General features: G+C 39.8%; 1 protein-coding gene across 3 annotated transcripts in view; it reads right to left on the bottom strand.

Moving 5' to 3' along the window:
* Positions 1–15,475, bottom strand: part of LOC146455644 (midasin-like) — a 79,487-nt gene that overhangs the window by 14,619 nt on the left and 49,393 nt on the right. For all 3 annotated transcript variants that reach the window (XM_085093957.1, XM_085093958.1, XM_085093959.1), the window contains exons 65-85: positions 14,981–15,090; positions 14,266–14,370; positions 13,151–13,288; positions 12,204–12,378; positions 11,860–11,912; positions 11,127–11,217; positions 10,237–10,360; positions 9,764–9,872; positions 8,846–8,961; positions 8,255–8,357; positions 7,478–7,672; positions 7,028–7,143; positions 6,827–6,919; positions 6,579–6,730; positions 6,288–6,425; positions 4,861–5,345; positions 4,495–4,773; positions 2,986–3,067; positions 2,373–2,609; positions 1,794–1,984; positions 787–846 (exon numbers count right to left, since the gene is read on the bottom strand). In XM_085093957.1, the coding sequence (XP_084950083.1) occupies positions 787–846; positions 1,794–1,984; positions 2,373–2,609; positions 2,986–3,067; positions 4,495–4,773; positions 4,861–5,345; positions 6,288–6,425; positions 6,579–6,730; positions 6,827–6,919; positions 7,028–7,143; positions 7,478–7,672; positions 8,255–8,357; positions 8,846–8,961; positions 9,764–9,872; positions 10,237–10,360; positions 11,127–11,217; positions 11,860–11,912; positions 12,204–12,378; positions 13,151–13,288; positions 14,266–14,370; positions 14,981–15,090 (3,152 nt within the window). The remainder of the gene's footprint in view (positions 1–786; positions 847–1,793; positions 1,985–2,372; positions 2,610–2,985; positions 3,068–4,494; positions 4,774–4,860; positions 5,346–6,287; positions 6,426–6,578; positions 6,731–6,826; positions 6,920–7,027; positions 7,144–7,477; positions 7,673–8,254; positions 8,358–8,845; positions 8,962–9,763; positions 9,873–10,236; positions 10,361–11,126; positions 11,218–11,859; positions 11,913–12,203; positions 12,379–13,150; positions 13,289–14,265; positions 14,371–14,980; positions 15,091–15,475) is intronic.

Below are 15,475 nucleotides of genomic sequence, written 5' to 3'. Positions count from 1 at the left end.
AGTTAAGTTACATGAGAATCTGACGATTTAAGTATTAAGGAAAAGGTATTTTGTTTGTAGCTTGGCCACTCTGCGAGAGAACAGAGAACAGCAGGGATTGGTTCTTAGAAACTCATCAGTGACACCTGAACGACCTCCCTGGGTTATGGGACAAATCAATCAGTAAGTCCGTCAGCGAGTCAGTGAGTCAGTCAGTCCCTCAGTCAAATCAACGTTCAGAACAGACAAATATGATAAGAGACAAGCGCTTTAAGAGTCACACGAGAACAACAGTTAGTTGGAAGTAAAGCACTGGAAAGTCAAAAAAGGCGGGTCAAGGCCCAAGCAAACGACAGGCCTAAGATACGAATTGCGTCCTGTAAATCAAGCCAACAACTCGATTACGATGGTGAACTATCTTCATGGAAAATGTCGTAAGGGTTTTAAACATGCTTAAAAACCCCTGCGACAATTGTAGGCGTGGATCGGCAATGTTGAACGATGAGAGTTGTTTCCACGCACTATGGGGAGTTGCATACGACAGTAGTAAGGCAAAAATCGTGATGCCTAAGTCGTACTAGTAGTAGTAGAAGTCTAAAACGGTCATTAGAATGGCAGAGGCAGGAAAATTAAACTAACATCAAAATTTATTAACAGCTCAACGAAGGCAATACCATAAACAACCCAAATTAATTCAACCAATGCATGCAAATTAAAAATCAGTTAAATAGCTCAAGGAAGGTAAAACGAAAGACAAACCAAAGTTGAGCTAAAAATGTATATTATCAAAACACGAGCTGGTCAGACCTTGGTGTCTGGCTTTGTTCTCCAGTCTTCTTGATCAGACTCATCACCAGCATTTTCATCCTAACAAAACAAATCCTTCTGTTATACAAACTGTAAACACGCTCCAAAATTATACTGCTGCCGATAAAAAAATGAACGTGATAAACGGATAACGGTTGCTTGGAGTAAGAAGACGACCTTCATAAGAGCAACCATAAATTGGTGCGAAAAAGTCACATGCCAAAAGCGGTTGATTATCACTGAACCAGCATTACCTAAAGACATAAAGCAGCACTTTATTACCTATGGTGCTAGATCTGAATGTCGGAAAAGATTAAAGTGTAAAGTGGCAACAGTATGAACTCGCAATTTGAGAGCTTCCAATTACGTTCTTTTAGGTCAATTTTTGGTTTACTCAGAATGAGCAAAATTGTGTTCCTGCTTGAAGAGCGGTTTTTAATTGTGTCATAAAAAAAAACAAGTGTCTACTTTGGCACAAACAGTGTATTGTACCAATCAGACTTCGATGTAAGTACATGTAACCGGTGCCAAGCGGGGGAAAAGCGTGCGAGCGTAGTTTTGCTTCTCATTGGTTGGAAAAGTGACGCGAGGTTGCTAACCTATCACAGAGTTAAGTAAACCAAAACCAAAGTAGATGCGAAATGCTTTCGATACTCAATTGAAAACCTCTCTATTGGAAGGATTTTGGTTTATACGGAGTGCAAAGAGTTGTGTTATCTGGATATTCGGTTATTCATAAATTTTGAGTATGACCAGCCAGGTCTGCTCTTCCAAAAACGCACCAGATATAAAACGTTCGATAGTCCATTCTCCGAGTTGCTGTTAACCTCATTACGAAAGCGAGGCTAAGTGCAAAGCTTTTCACTGGAAAATTAGCTTTGTTCGCACATGAATGAAAACTCATTTTCATAATAAAAACTGTACACATAGCCTCGCTTTCATAATGAGGTTCAAAGCAACTCAGAAATGGCCTATTATGTAAGGATGATCATGTCCTAGCCACCCACCCCATGCTTCTCGCCATCCTCCTGTGCATCATTGCCGTTTTCTTCTCTGTTCTCTTCATCTTCCATTGCCTCCTGCTCATCTTCCCGTTCGTCCGTTTCCTTGTCATCCGCTGCAGCTGATTCACCTTCTGGCTCTCTTCCATCCGTTTCTTCTCCTTCAAAGTCATCGATTTCCATTTCTTCTGGGTGATCTTTAACATGACAAAAGTGGTTATACTAGTCTTTGAAACAACACACGGTCGTTTGTTTCGTTTTTAGCAGTTTTCTAGTCACGTTTTAGAAAACGTTAGTCCCAGGATGTTTTATTTTACCCACGAGATCACTAGTTTCCCTATTTGGTGGCAAAGATCGAAGTTAATCATTAGTTTTTGGGGGTTGGAAAATTAATCAGGGGAAGTGATGTTTTTTTTTTATTTTTAATTTAACAATAGGATTTTATTTGTTAAACAGACAACGAATAAAAAACTGAATTAGTACTTGTTTGCTGAAGCTTAGAAACTTCCAGAAACTTACCAGATTTGCACTTGAAGGGAGTTTAAAAAACAACAACACAACAAAATCTCAACTGATACAACGTACCATTATTCCCTTCGTCTCCCTCTTCATCAAGCTGAAGGTCATCTGGTAGATCAAGCTCTCCAGTCTCCTCGGTATCTTGGGTGCCCTGTTGTTCTTGTTGTCCTGTGCCTTCCTCGTCATCCCCTCCTTCATCTTCCAGATTTCCTTCTTCAGCATCGTCAGCTTCATTAGGTTTGCTTTGTTCTTCATCAACATCAGGGCCTTGATCAGTGTTCGCTTTACTATCATCTGTAGAGCCTGTTACAATACAATTGAATATTCTGCATGAATACACAGACGTTTGGAATTGTTCAAGCACTCGGGGGAAAAATGACACTCGTAAATGAGTGAAGACAAGTCCTCTACGTATTGCACCCTCGCGTCGTAGAGTTAAACAATGACGCAACGTTGTTCTCACTGTAATAGCAATCCTAAAGTATGACAATTCAAGTGAAGTATTTACTGTGGTGCTGTTTATTATGCAGTACAAGGAAGCCCTAAACGTTGATTTTGAGGATAAAATTCGGAAGTAATGTATTGTGTTGTTTATAGTTCTATCCACGTTCAAAAATTAGAAATTTGGAGGTCAAGGGTTACAATGACAAAAATGAATTGAACAGAAAAATTCCTTTACCTTTGTTGTCCTCTTTAGCCACCATCTGTGATTGGGATTCCGCCTCTGCCCCAGCTCCTTTCTCTTCTTTCATCTCTTCTTCCTGTTGTGACGCAAAGGTTAACATCCTACCCCATTCAGTGGTTATAGATTAAGCTATGCAGACCCGGCACAACTGTGTGTAGCCTGCATGATCACAACCCATGCTGTAGCTTCTTGGTCCGGTATTATTCCAAATAATCCAGAATATTTGACAGAAGACCACGTAACATTTACTCTATCAATTTATCGTGAAAACCAGCTATTGCATGCAAATAATGGCCACGAATACCATCAATCCAGGTTGAACCACGTACCACATACTCAATACAGGTACCACGCAACTTAGATGAACAACGATTTAAAGGGCCACTGTGCAAGTTGATGCAGTGTGTTTTTAGCGTATGCTTTAAGTCGCTTTATTACCTTGACATATGAGAGTGAATGCATGAAATATCATATATTTGAACTGCGTTTGAGGGATTTGAAACAGGACGAAGGGAAAGAATTGAAATTGGAAAAGAAGATCGCCGAAAGTGGAGAAAGCAAACAAATACAAACTGAACGGACAAAATAGGAGCCAAATAACACAAACAACTCAAAGTTCCATCAGAATTCTGGATCACCTGTTCTGAAATCAGATGTCATGAACTGTAACACTCTTCTATCCTTTATCCTGTACTTTGTCCCCAAACAACTTGTTCTAGTGTATACCAAACCAGCTCTTCAAACTCCGCATGGTATTTGCTATTCAATTCGTGGTATTATCAAACTTGTCTTCAACTTATCACAAGTAAGGTGACTACTTTGGGCTGAGTATCCAATGGTCTGATATATACTAACACAATTATTCACCTCAGTGTCGGTGAATAGTGGTGAGTATTTACCAAGGTGCGACCACCTTTACTTCAGTGAATAACTGTTCATTACTTTGCTCTTTACAGTAGATCTATACAGTTCAGTTTCATATCGGCGAAATAGCCTGGAAATTAGTTCAGTGTAATTTCGCTATTTTGTTGGCGGAACACTGTCCCAGAAACCTCTAAAGCTCACTAATAATTTATAACGAAAAACAAAGAAAATCACTACCATCAAGGAGGTTTGGAATGTGATCTTAATTATCATGAAATTTCCCAAGCTTTTCTCTAAATTTCTCCAAGAATAATGGTTTGAGAAGTTATTTTTTAAACTCATTAATAATTCATGAAGAGAAAACCAAGGAAATCACTGCCGTGAAAGAGGTTTGGAAAAGTTCTCCTAATTATCATAAAATTTGGTGAACTTTTTCTTTGAATTTCTCCAAGAAATTATTAATGGTTTGAGGAGCTACTTAAAAAACGCCAAAGAGTGTTCATCCAATTTCCAAACACCACGAAATTGGTTTAAAAAACTTGTCTGCGCCTCGTTTTTCCAAACCACTTCTCGGTGTTTGAAAATAGGAGGAAACGCTCTTCCTCGGCTTCACTCGACAACATATTTTTCCCACTGCACCTCCTTTTCATCCTCCCCGTCTGAATCTCCCCACATCTTCTCATCTAGTTTTTCAGTTTCCTGTCCATCCACTTCTCCCATCTGTTTATCCACATCATTCTCCTCCTCATCCTCTCCATCGCTCTTTTCATTATCTTCTTCCTCTCCGGCTTCTACGTCATGTAAAGCACCGTCAAAATTCTCACTCATCTCGATGCCGTTCTCCTCGTCAGGGATTTGCTGTTGTTCTCCTTCTTCTTTCTTGTCCTGCTCTTGGCCTTCCTGTTTGGCTTCTTCGAGCTGTTAAGCAGTCACAAAAGACGATAAATTAACCTCCAGCGAATTTTCAAAATTTCTCAACTGTCAAAAAAGTAAAGTGATAATCACCTGATCTTCATTCTCAATCTGATCACTAACGTCCTTCATCCCCTCTCCTTCCCCGATGCCTCCCCCCTCAATGTCCTCAAATTCTGTGGTCCCATCTCCCTCACCCTCCTCTATTTCCGGGGGGAGGCAGAATCCCCTCGAGGCCAGGTCAGTAAAAATACTCAGCAATACCGACAACAGTTTGCTTGTTGCGCGGTGCGCTGATAACAAATTGACAAGAAGGTGCTGTGAGAGGTTCAGATATTGGTGAAGAAGAGGAATGGCAGATCCAAGTAATTGAGTGCACAACCCGACGAATGACAGCGGATTAGGTTCATTGGTAGCCGATCGTGTAGAGTCCGCCATGTCTTTCAGCCGGCGCATCAGGCGAGAGACACTTTTGGTCACGTTATCGAAGTCGAGGCTGTTGATTTCGTTGAGCAGCTTTTCATGGAGAAGGCTCGTCAAATGTCCATCTTGAAGTTGCAAATTCTCAAAGTTAGAATCTGCAACAGGAAAATAGATACAATGGAAACGATTAAAGGCCCACCTTCACCCAAGAATCATTGCGGTCGTTTGTTTTTGTTTTGAAATGCTGTATTGTCCAATCGCGTGATCTTATTGGCTGTACGAACTCAAGCGGTTTATGCGGGTTTCCTCTACGACTCGTGCTGGAGGGAAAGAATATTAGTGATCGCTTATTGCTTCCCGCTCAAATAAAATAGGGGGGTTTTCATATATGAAAACTGTTCCTCGGCGCGCAATACATCTTGGGTGATTGTGGGCCTTTAAAAACTAGAGCGAAGGCGTGACTTAGTCTTGCCCCCCAGGACAAGTGTACCGCATGCAGGAAAAAAGCGATTAGTGTCAATTAAGTACATCCGCGGATTCAAACTCAAAGCAAAAAAGGTAAAAGAAAAAGTTCAATTACAACGGAGATGATCACAAAGTGAATATAATTTCCTCAGAATTTCTCAGTCTATGGCGTTGATTAAACCAACTGCAAAGGGAAAATTACAAGGTTACAGCCACGGTATGAGTAAGAGCCAACCAATGGGAACAGTTGCTGGTATTGCTAGATCTCGTGATGAACAGTTCAACCTATTGCTGGAATTAAGAAATATTGTCTCAAACAGTTGTAGGCAGTGCTCGAATTACAATATCGTGTTAAACAGTTGAACGTATTGCTAGAATTACAAAACATCGTGTCAAACAGTCATCTAATCCAGGAATTTTCTTCCAGTTGTAAGAACAAGTGTGACGGATATGATAGCGAAACTCTAATTTCTCCACCGGAAATCATTACGGGCATAGTTAAGAAATACACAAATAAAGGATTAACTCTGCATCACAGCTTAGACGCAACAGCTGACAATTAATCTCGGCCGTGTTCTTAAAGCCTTTAAGCCGTGTTTTTATTGAAAACAAAAAACCGTCAGGACATCTACCTGAATCAGCAACTTCCCCTTCTTCAGTGCTTTGATTGCACCTGTTTTCTTCTACTTTCGCCAGCCGTTGAATTGCTAAGAGCAGAGAGGTGTTCAGAGACTCCACGTCTTTAAGAAACGCGTTTACTGCACCTGTTACTGGAGAAATAAACAAAGATATTTTAAAGATGTGCCTCTGACATGGTGACTCAACTGGGGAGATTAAAGCGCAATTAGAAAATGACAAAGATACGATTAAAATAATCCCTGCATACTCCATTTAACTCAGTAACAACAGGAAAATCCACCCACCTTGTTCGCTGATCTTCTCTGTATTCCAGGTTTTGTGTCCATCATCCTTCGCCAGAATGTTCCTTCTCCAAATCTGGAAGTCTCTGCACTCTTTCAAAATCTTGCTTTTAAGGCCGACAAGCGTCTCACCAAGGCCTTTGTTTAAAGTGCAGCTGACAGAAGAATAAAAATTTTAAGATTTACCACATTTTAGCATCTAGAATTCCATTCATTCTATCATGACGGACACAACAAAAAATACAGCTTACCACTTGGACTCGAACTTCGGCAGCATTTCATCGATCACTTCAGAAATATTCTCAAGTTTAACGACAGCATCATCGACTGTCAACAACTGATGCCTAAACGCAAAAAACAAACAACTCGTCGTCACTTCAGTTTTCTCTGCTCAGCGAAATTTAATGCTGATCGGCTTCTAAGAAATGAGAACTGTGCTTTAAAAAAATTACCAAGAAGCTAAGAAAGTGATCTTGTCTTCTTTGCTGGTCTTCTTCAGCACGTGGTCAGATAAAGCAGCGTAAGGTCTGACGTCTTTAGCAAGCTGTTGAACCTTCTTTGCAGAGTCCTGGAGTTAAGACAAATATAAACCCTCAGAAACGATGATACACTTGCATGAAAAAAATCCCGGTCAAAACTGTTGATTACATTGAAAATTTCAGCCTGCAATGCAGGCGTATTTTTTTGGACGAGCGGACGCTATAGCTGCCATCTTGGATTTTAAAAGCAGAGCAAGATTGGGGAGAGTAGAAAGTGTACCCAAGGGGGTGGGTGTTAAGCTGACAGAGAGAGGAGGGGGTGGGAGGAAGGGGAGAACATGATAGCTACGGTTAACCGAGATTCCGCACTTTTAGTCTAAAAAGAAGCTTGTCTCTTAAAAGAAAAAGCTACAATAGACGTACCTCTATTGTCTTAGCCACGTCTCTAACAAGGTGATCACTGGAAGATGACACAGCCAGGGGCGACAGCATGCATTGAGGCAGTGGAGACCATTCCTGGAGAGAAACCCCATCGTCATCACTGGGGCAACACCTTAGCTGTATAGACAATTGCTGTAGAACTTGTGTCGCGTGCGTTAGTAGAGACATCACTTGCACCTGCAGAAGATAGTGAGTGAGCTGCAACTGTGTAAAGTTCCTTTTGTGGACTGGATATCCTGCTAAACCATGGACTTAAATTACTTATGACTTAAATTTGTATGACTACATAACGGAGATTCATTCCTATGGTTTGAAAGTTAGGATGCTAGGTTATTGAAACGACACGAAATCGAAGACAGTTTCGCCAGCCAAAGGCAGACCACGCACAGCACAAAAATTCTATGTTCAAATTGACGGGTGTTTTTCAAAAACAGGAATGATAGACAAAGTTATGATCCTTTCTGTTTTTCTATGTCAGAGCCTTGCTCAAGCTCGTGTCGTACAACCAAAAGGAAAGCCAAATAATCATGACTGACGTAAACATTATTAACCAATAAGAACTTGTAGCAAAGAAGAGTGAATGGCGTCAAGTGCGGAAAAACGCGTGCAATTAAGTAACGACTAGTTAGTTTCGCTCAGGTGGCGTAATAGTTTTTTAACCAATTCCACAGCGCAGTAAAACTAAAGGAAACGCAAAATTACTTTCGAAACTCAATTGAAAACCGCTCTGCAGTTTTCCCGTTATCATTTCAGACTTACAGTACGCTGTTCAAGCTCTGTTTGGGGTGGTAGTGATGCACGTCTACTGGTTAGATCATCATCTGGTAAGCTTACACTTTCCACGAGCTGTTTCAGGCAAACACTGTAAAGATACAGACAACATTAAAGAATCTTAAGAAGCCTATTTTTTTGATACACAACTAAGATAGAGTGTGTTCCATCCTAGGGAGCGTGTTCCATCCTATAGGGCACACTGAAATGGCTAATGCTTCATAATTCCCGGGCTGAGACCTTTGAAAACGGAGCCAACGGAAAAACAGACGAAGTTTTGTTTTCGAAGACGGTGTCTAGTGCTTCAACTTTAAGAAATATAAAGGCATTATACCACAACTCCTAATAACCTTCTGATAATGTAAACTCTAGTTGAACAAGTTTCGCCTGATTTTATAAGAATCCGAATCTATTAAATTAATAGTTTTCACAAATAAGAAGCATTTTTCTCGCGAGCCACATAACACTTGTTGTTTTCATTTACTTAACCGAAGTAAATATCGAGATATTCAAGTATAAAGTTGCAGTCCACTGGCGGCTGAACCCCGCCAATCAAAAGATGATTCGTTTCTATGTTACCTTGCACTTTTGATGTTCCGTGAGAAATGTGCGATGACCTTTCTCTGTTCATAACAAACATGAAGTAGGTGTTGGCTGCAGCCTTTACAACGGTCAATATCACCAATACCAAGCTCCTAAAAAAAGCAGTCCACAAAAAAATGTCATACTGTTGGAATTTCATCAAACTTCCATGAATCAAATTCGCTATTAGAATACCTATCCACCCAACAATCAACGATGCAGCAAAGTCTTCCAGCTACTTTTGCCTGCAAGTTTGCTATTTCATTTTGGTAATTTCTACTTCGTATAATACATTCACCAGAAGGTGTTGAAAGTGGTCCAGCGAAATGCAGATTTCAAAAGTATATTTTGCAAAGTAAATAAGGAACAAAATCAAGCCTTTTATTCCATTTTATGCCCCTTGAACTTTATCAATTAACACCTCTGTTTGATGCACCAAGGCTCTGTTCCTGACATTTCATTCTTTACATAAATTAAAATCAACGATGTTTTTCAATTTTGCTGCGTTTCCAGTTTAGCTTTGTAGTTTCCAAGGACTTTGAATAGGTGAAAGCCATCGTTATGCATCGAGGTGAGAAAGATATGAAATCTGAGACGTCAGGATACTTTTGAAACGCCCGAAAAAGATACTTGTCTGTACCACACACAGCTGAAGTTTCATTCCCACAGCCTCCATACGTTTGGAGTTAATGACCGAGGGTACGTTTTTGGTGGGTATGAGAGATAAGGCAACCTTGCAGTCACAAACAAAAATGGCATTCTATTGGGACTAAGGGGTATTATTGACTCAGGGTATCTCTCGTTGAAGCAATACCTCTAGCTTTTAAACAATTTCTGCTGTGGTTTAAGGTATACTTGAGAGTTGAAAGTTAAAACTCATTTGGTAAAGTGTGGTCTTTCTGTAAGCTATCTCACCTTTGAAGGCGTTACTATGGCAACGGTAAAAGCAGCAGATCTGGCAAGAGACTTGTAGTAATGATGACGGCAACCATCTAGAAGCCACGCCACTTCATGTAACAAGTCACTGAAAAAGCAACGTTTCGGAGTAGCAGATTAGCTTGCACAACTATACAGCTTCGCTTGCAAAAGGATGATATGTAAAGAGACAAATAAAAACCAGGTTATGATTATTACGATAATAATTTTAACAACCTGTGCGCCTCCAAGAAGGAAATAAAAGTTTCTTACTATTTCAAACCATAACCAGTTTAAACGTCACAAAACAGTTTTTTTCAACACGACGTTCTAATGCAACAGAGACGGCTCACACAGGGTTTTGCAGCATGATGAAGCTACTACGCCCATGACTACCCCCGAGATCCGGTGAATACCCATGACAGCCACCTCCCCCTCCCCAAAGATATTCCGATACTGTTGTGTTTGCTTACGGTGATCTGTCTGACAGCAATGAAACTGATCTTGTGAGCGCCTCTTCATCAATTGCAGCTAGAATCATGGACTCCTTTCCCGTGGACTGGCGTTCAAGATTAAGCCCCTTTCGATACGACACTCCTAAAGGAAATAAAATGTAGTTACTAAATGACAGTAGTTTCCTTGATGAAACCTATTGGTGTGCTAAAACAGCAGAGTCGGGTGTGTGCAATGCCTTTTTGTGATTACTCAATAGCACAGTGAAAATAAACACATTGATGCACCAATAAACAAGTAACAAGACAACAACTATTCAAGAATTTATGCATTTCAGTCTAAAGCAATTGAAACAGAAAAGAACAAAACAACCTTCGTTCATCACGAATGTTCAGTTGTTTACCACAAGTAACAATGATAATCACTTTGTAACAATTATTGTATGCGAAACATCGCCCTGGCACAATTTGGAATTAGTCAAAGTTTTCTCCATCCGCTTTCTGTAACAGGGTCTAGAGAGGGTTTGGAAGAATCATTAATAAAGCAAGCATCTACATACAGCTATTTCAATTAACGCTGTCGGATAAAAGCGTAAAGCTTAAAGACATCTTCAAAGAGGCTGCCACCTTATCCACTTGAAGTGGATGAGGTGACTTGATATCCTAACATTTACTTCATCCAAATGGCTCGCTATCGTATATCTTCACTGGACGGAAGAGGCATAGCTGATTTTGATGAACTTATTCATAAAAAAATCCACAGAATCTTGAGGTCTTGTCTTACAGCTTTATACTTTGATCCGAAAACATTAATTGAAATAGCTGTATCACAAGAACTCTCTGGAAAAAGCAGGCCTCACAAAGGAACCTCACATTTTACTGTAGTCCAACAGAGCTAATTTCTGTCTTACCAATTGAAGATAACGTCTTGAAAAGATCTGAAAGACTTTTCCGCTTCCGTTGTTGAATGTGTTTACGCAACTCCACTCGCTTTTCTTTTGGCTGCAAGAAATGTTTTAGCAAAAAGAGTGGTAGCTTCCCACGCAGTCGGTTCTTAGAGGAGGAGGGAAACACGACTTCTCTAAAATCAGCTGCGTGGAAGGCTAAAAAAGTGGTCGAGAGAACCAAGATTATCCACGTGTAAAGAGGAATGAACGTCACAAATATAACTTTCATTTATAATCTCCTGGTACGCAAATGTGTACTTATTGGTACACCAACAAGAAAAATGGACTATCAAAGACGTTTTTGTAAAGTTGAACTCGCTGGAACTCCAGTAAAATTTGTCATTATTAAGCAAACAAAATGACAGCTCTTCAAACGACCCAATATCTTCAAATTCTTGTGCTTCAGATTTCAAACCTGGTCTAGCTATTAGTCGGTACGAGCGAAACATCACATCCACGGGTGCTTTTAGTGAACCACACCCCTCCAATATGGGCAATTGTATGTGTTCTGGTTAATTAATGCCTATTTTGTACATCTGCCTCAAGCGCAATGGACGACAGGTGAAACATTTGGGCTTCTTTTGTTACGGATTTTATCGCCTTCCGCAACTTCACTATCAGTGTCAGAGTGTCTGCACATGGGAACCTCAACCAAACAACAGCAGGATTAATTAAAAAAAAACATGAGTTTCGTTACCTGATTCGACACATCTAAAGCTTGAAGTTCATTGGAGGTGGCAATAACTTCACCTAAAAATGGCAGAAATCAGAAATTCAAAAATGGAAGATGCCACGTTTGAATTTCAGAAAATTGCACAGCATTAAAAGGAATCCAAAAACAAGTGAAAAGGACTAAAGAACTTCGCACAAATGTTACAGCAACCCTAAATTTAACACTGTAATATTCATCATTGCCACTGAAGAGCTACGGTTGGACATTCTGATCAATGAAGAACACCTTTCTCTTTCATTTACAACAGCAACATCAACAACAACAACAACAACAACAAATCCAATGAAATAAATGTTAAATAATTGTACCTGTAAAGTCATCTAAACACACCACCATTTGGATATAGCCTCGCTTGCTCAGTATCTGCTGGGACAGCTTTCTCATCTTTTGAAACAGTTTTGGAAGACGGGCCTGGGTAGATGGAAGGCACACTCCGTAGGCTTCATAAGTTGAAGCGAACTGAAGGCCTTTGTCACAATAAACCTACAAAAGTAGCAGAAACTAAGGTAAGTTGCAATATGCGCATTGATTGATCATGAAAAACTTCATAATTGCTCCTTGAATGGTAATTCTGGCATTTTATCCAAATAACAAACTGTAAAACAGGAGAAAACTAAAGCCGTGGTCACACAGTAGGATTTTAACCTGCAGACTCAAAAGTTAGAATCACCTTGCACAGTATAATATACAGTATCAAAGGAGAACACTGTTCAGTAGCTTTCACTTCAATTCTCAAGCTGTCACATTGCACCCAAATATTCAAAAGTTATAGTTAACAATTATTCCACGAGGGCGCGTTGGATATGAGATGATGGATAGCCAACGAGGTGCGTAGCGCCAGTCAAGAAATATTGATAGATCTTGGTGATTTCACTTGGCAAGAACAACCAGAAAACGATTAAATGGTCGCTATTTCTCGGGCATGGTATAATGGCTCATATAGAGTGTGTGCACGGCGGCCATGTTGGAGGACTAAAACAATAGAAGATATTTGCATAAAAATAGAATATATTTCCCAAAGGAAAATCATTGTATTGTTTCGGTCCTCCAACTAACCGTCGTGCACACACTCTATACCATGGCCGCTAAGGCAATCAAATCCCTGGAACTACATTATACAATGATCCAGTTTTTTATAAAACGTGCTATACAACGCAATACATGTCACACAGTGCCAGGCTGTTTCTCCAAAGGAAACAACTAAACTACACAATCCCCCAAAATATCGAAATCATATTGCCTGCTGTTTACTGACCTTCAAGTTATCGGGAGATATGAACCACTCTGCCTGCAGAGTTTTTCCGTCATCAATGTGTTGTTTCTTATCCTCCGGAGACGAAAAAATCTTCTTTAGATTCATCAAGGTCTTCTCTACTGGCTCATCAAGAGACGACTTGAAAATGAAAATAAAAAGTTTAAAAAATTGGTGAACGTTGCAACACATTACCCCCTGAAAGAGGCCATGCAATGCTTGTTCAATACTCTCGTGAGCAATACATGTGGCTGATATTAACCTAAAATGGTTTGTTTTGCATGACACACAACAGAGGAAGCTCTCGTAAGCGGACACCTACGGGACGCCAAAAAGGTGTCCGTAACTGGAGCTGGCCGCTTACGAGAATGGTTCTCGTAAGTGGCTACTGGAGGTGTAAGGGATAGATAGCCGCTTACGGGAGCGTACCCAGCTAACAATACATTGGGAATACAAAAATACACCACCGTATTAAATCATTTTTTGTTTTATTGCCTTATGCAATGCCGCGATAATGACGATAACTGTAATTAATGCACTGTAAAATCATTGTGACGAACAGCGATGTGAGGTTGATTGAATAAAATAAGATTCATGCAGAGGCTAATGGGATTTCCTTTCTGGTGTCCGTTTACGGAAGCTTAAAAACAAAGGAATAAGTAAGTAAGTTCTCGTTAGTTTTGTAAAGTGTTCCTGTATTCGTCTTGTCCCACCTCGATTAGTTTTGTAACTATTTGCGGGACAAACCATTCATTCTTTTGTTTTTCAATCAAATTGTTGTTGTTGTTGTTTTAAAAAAGTTCAAACGGGGTTTTGTGAAAGCGGTAGCAAGTAGAGCTGTCCGCTTACGAGAATGTCCGTTAAGAGAGCTTCCACTGTATTTCTATTGGTTTCCAGTTTACTTATTACGTCCAATCCTAGCATTTTTCAACCGACCCTAATACAGTTTATATCACAACGGGGCAGTCTCACTCTCCAGGTGACTACTGTAAGTCCCGTCGACTCGTATCCAGCCGTGTTCATTAAACGAGAGACTGCATTCTCCGACTGTGGTAGATAACCTATGGGAACATTATACAAATTACTTTCTCTGGACGCCATTTCAGTTTGTCAGTTACCTCGTATTTACGCACAAATTTGTGCAGCGTATGATGTGACTTGTCAGCAGCTTGCTTCATTGCCCAGAAGTTGGAGTCATTCCACTTTGCTATTTTAACGAAACCCTGCAGATAAAAAATTGAATAATAAAGTTTTCTGTAACGGAACAACAAGATCCTAACAACAACTGGGTCACTGCCTTGAATGGGGCGCACTGAGGACAACATAGTGACATTTAGCAGGGTTGACTAAAGAAAAGGAAGGAGAGACAGGAACACAGGAAGACAGGAAGGAGAGTTAAAGTAAAATACGTCTTGCCAAACAGGAAAAAGAAATGATGGAGGAAGATCGTTGATGTCGTGTCTACCAGTCGATACAACGTACACAGGTATCAACTCCACAGTAATTTCAAATCACAAACCAAACCCGGACCTCTTAAACAAAGGGTGAGATCGATACTTATGCAGCTAAAAAAAGTTTAAAAACATTTAATTTTATTGACCAATAATTTTAACAACTTTCCATTTCTGTCGATGATTTTATGCTTATTATATGATGCTTTGAATAACTTGAGTTGGAAATATTTTTATCTTTAATTGTTTTTTAAAGTGGTGTACCTGTAAACTAGCTTACAGCTATCTCACCTTCTCAGCTAAGCATACTGACCGCGCTAAATAAAGTTGTTGTTGTTATGGCCTAACTTTCCCCTTACTATACTACTACAAATTTGCAAACCTTGAGCTCTTTTTCGATCGGTTTCCTTGTCTCTTCGAGGGACTGCTCAATGCAAGGAACGAACTGCTTGTAATAACTGTACAAGTTCCACAGCACATCTGATACTTTCACTGCAAACAGGGAAAAAAATGGCTGAAAATTCTTAACATCGTTAAAATCTTAAGCTAAACTTGCGCTGAGGTTACACCACTGATCGCTTTAGTTGTCGGTTGTGTGTTTCTACAGTGTTCAAGAATGTAGATCTCAACTGGTCAAGTAAAATGGTAAAGAAAGGTTTCTTCATGTTTATAATATTATTATATTTTTAGGTCAATAAAAGGTTTGTAACAGTGGCTATTACAGAAGGTAAAATGGATAGATCTACAACGCTATCTTCAAAACTTCAGCTTATAATGATCTGACACATTTAAAGCTTCATCATAAAACCATTTGATCGGATTACTTAACCATGAAGGGTTTCTTTTCCTTGACGTGACTAATCTTTAAAATTCAGAG

Source organism: Pavona decussata, unplaced genomic scaffold (assembly GCF_977016875.1).
Source record: "Pavona decussata unplaced genomic scaffold, jaPavDecu1.1 SCAFFOLD_272, whole genome shotgun sequence".
In the NCBI taxonomy this organism is placed as follows: domain Eukaryota; kingdom Metazoa; phylum Cnidaria; class Anthozoa; order Scleractinia; family Agariciidae; genus Pavona; species Pavona decussata.
Note: the sequence above shows the minus strand (reverse complement) of the source record. Positions and strands in the feature narration are given on the sequence as shown.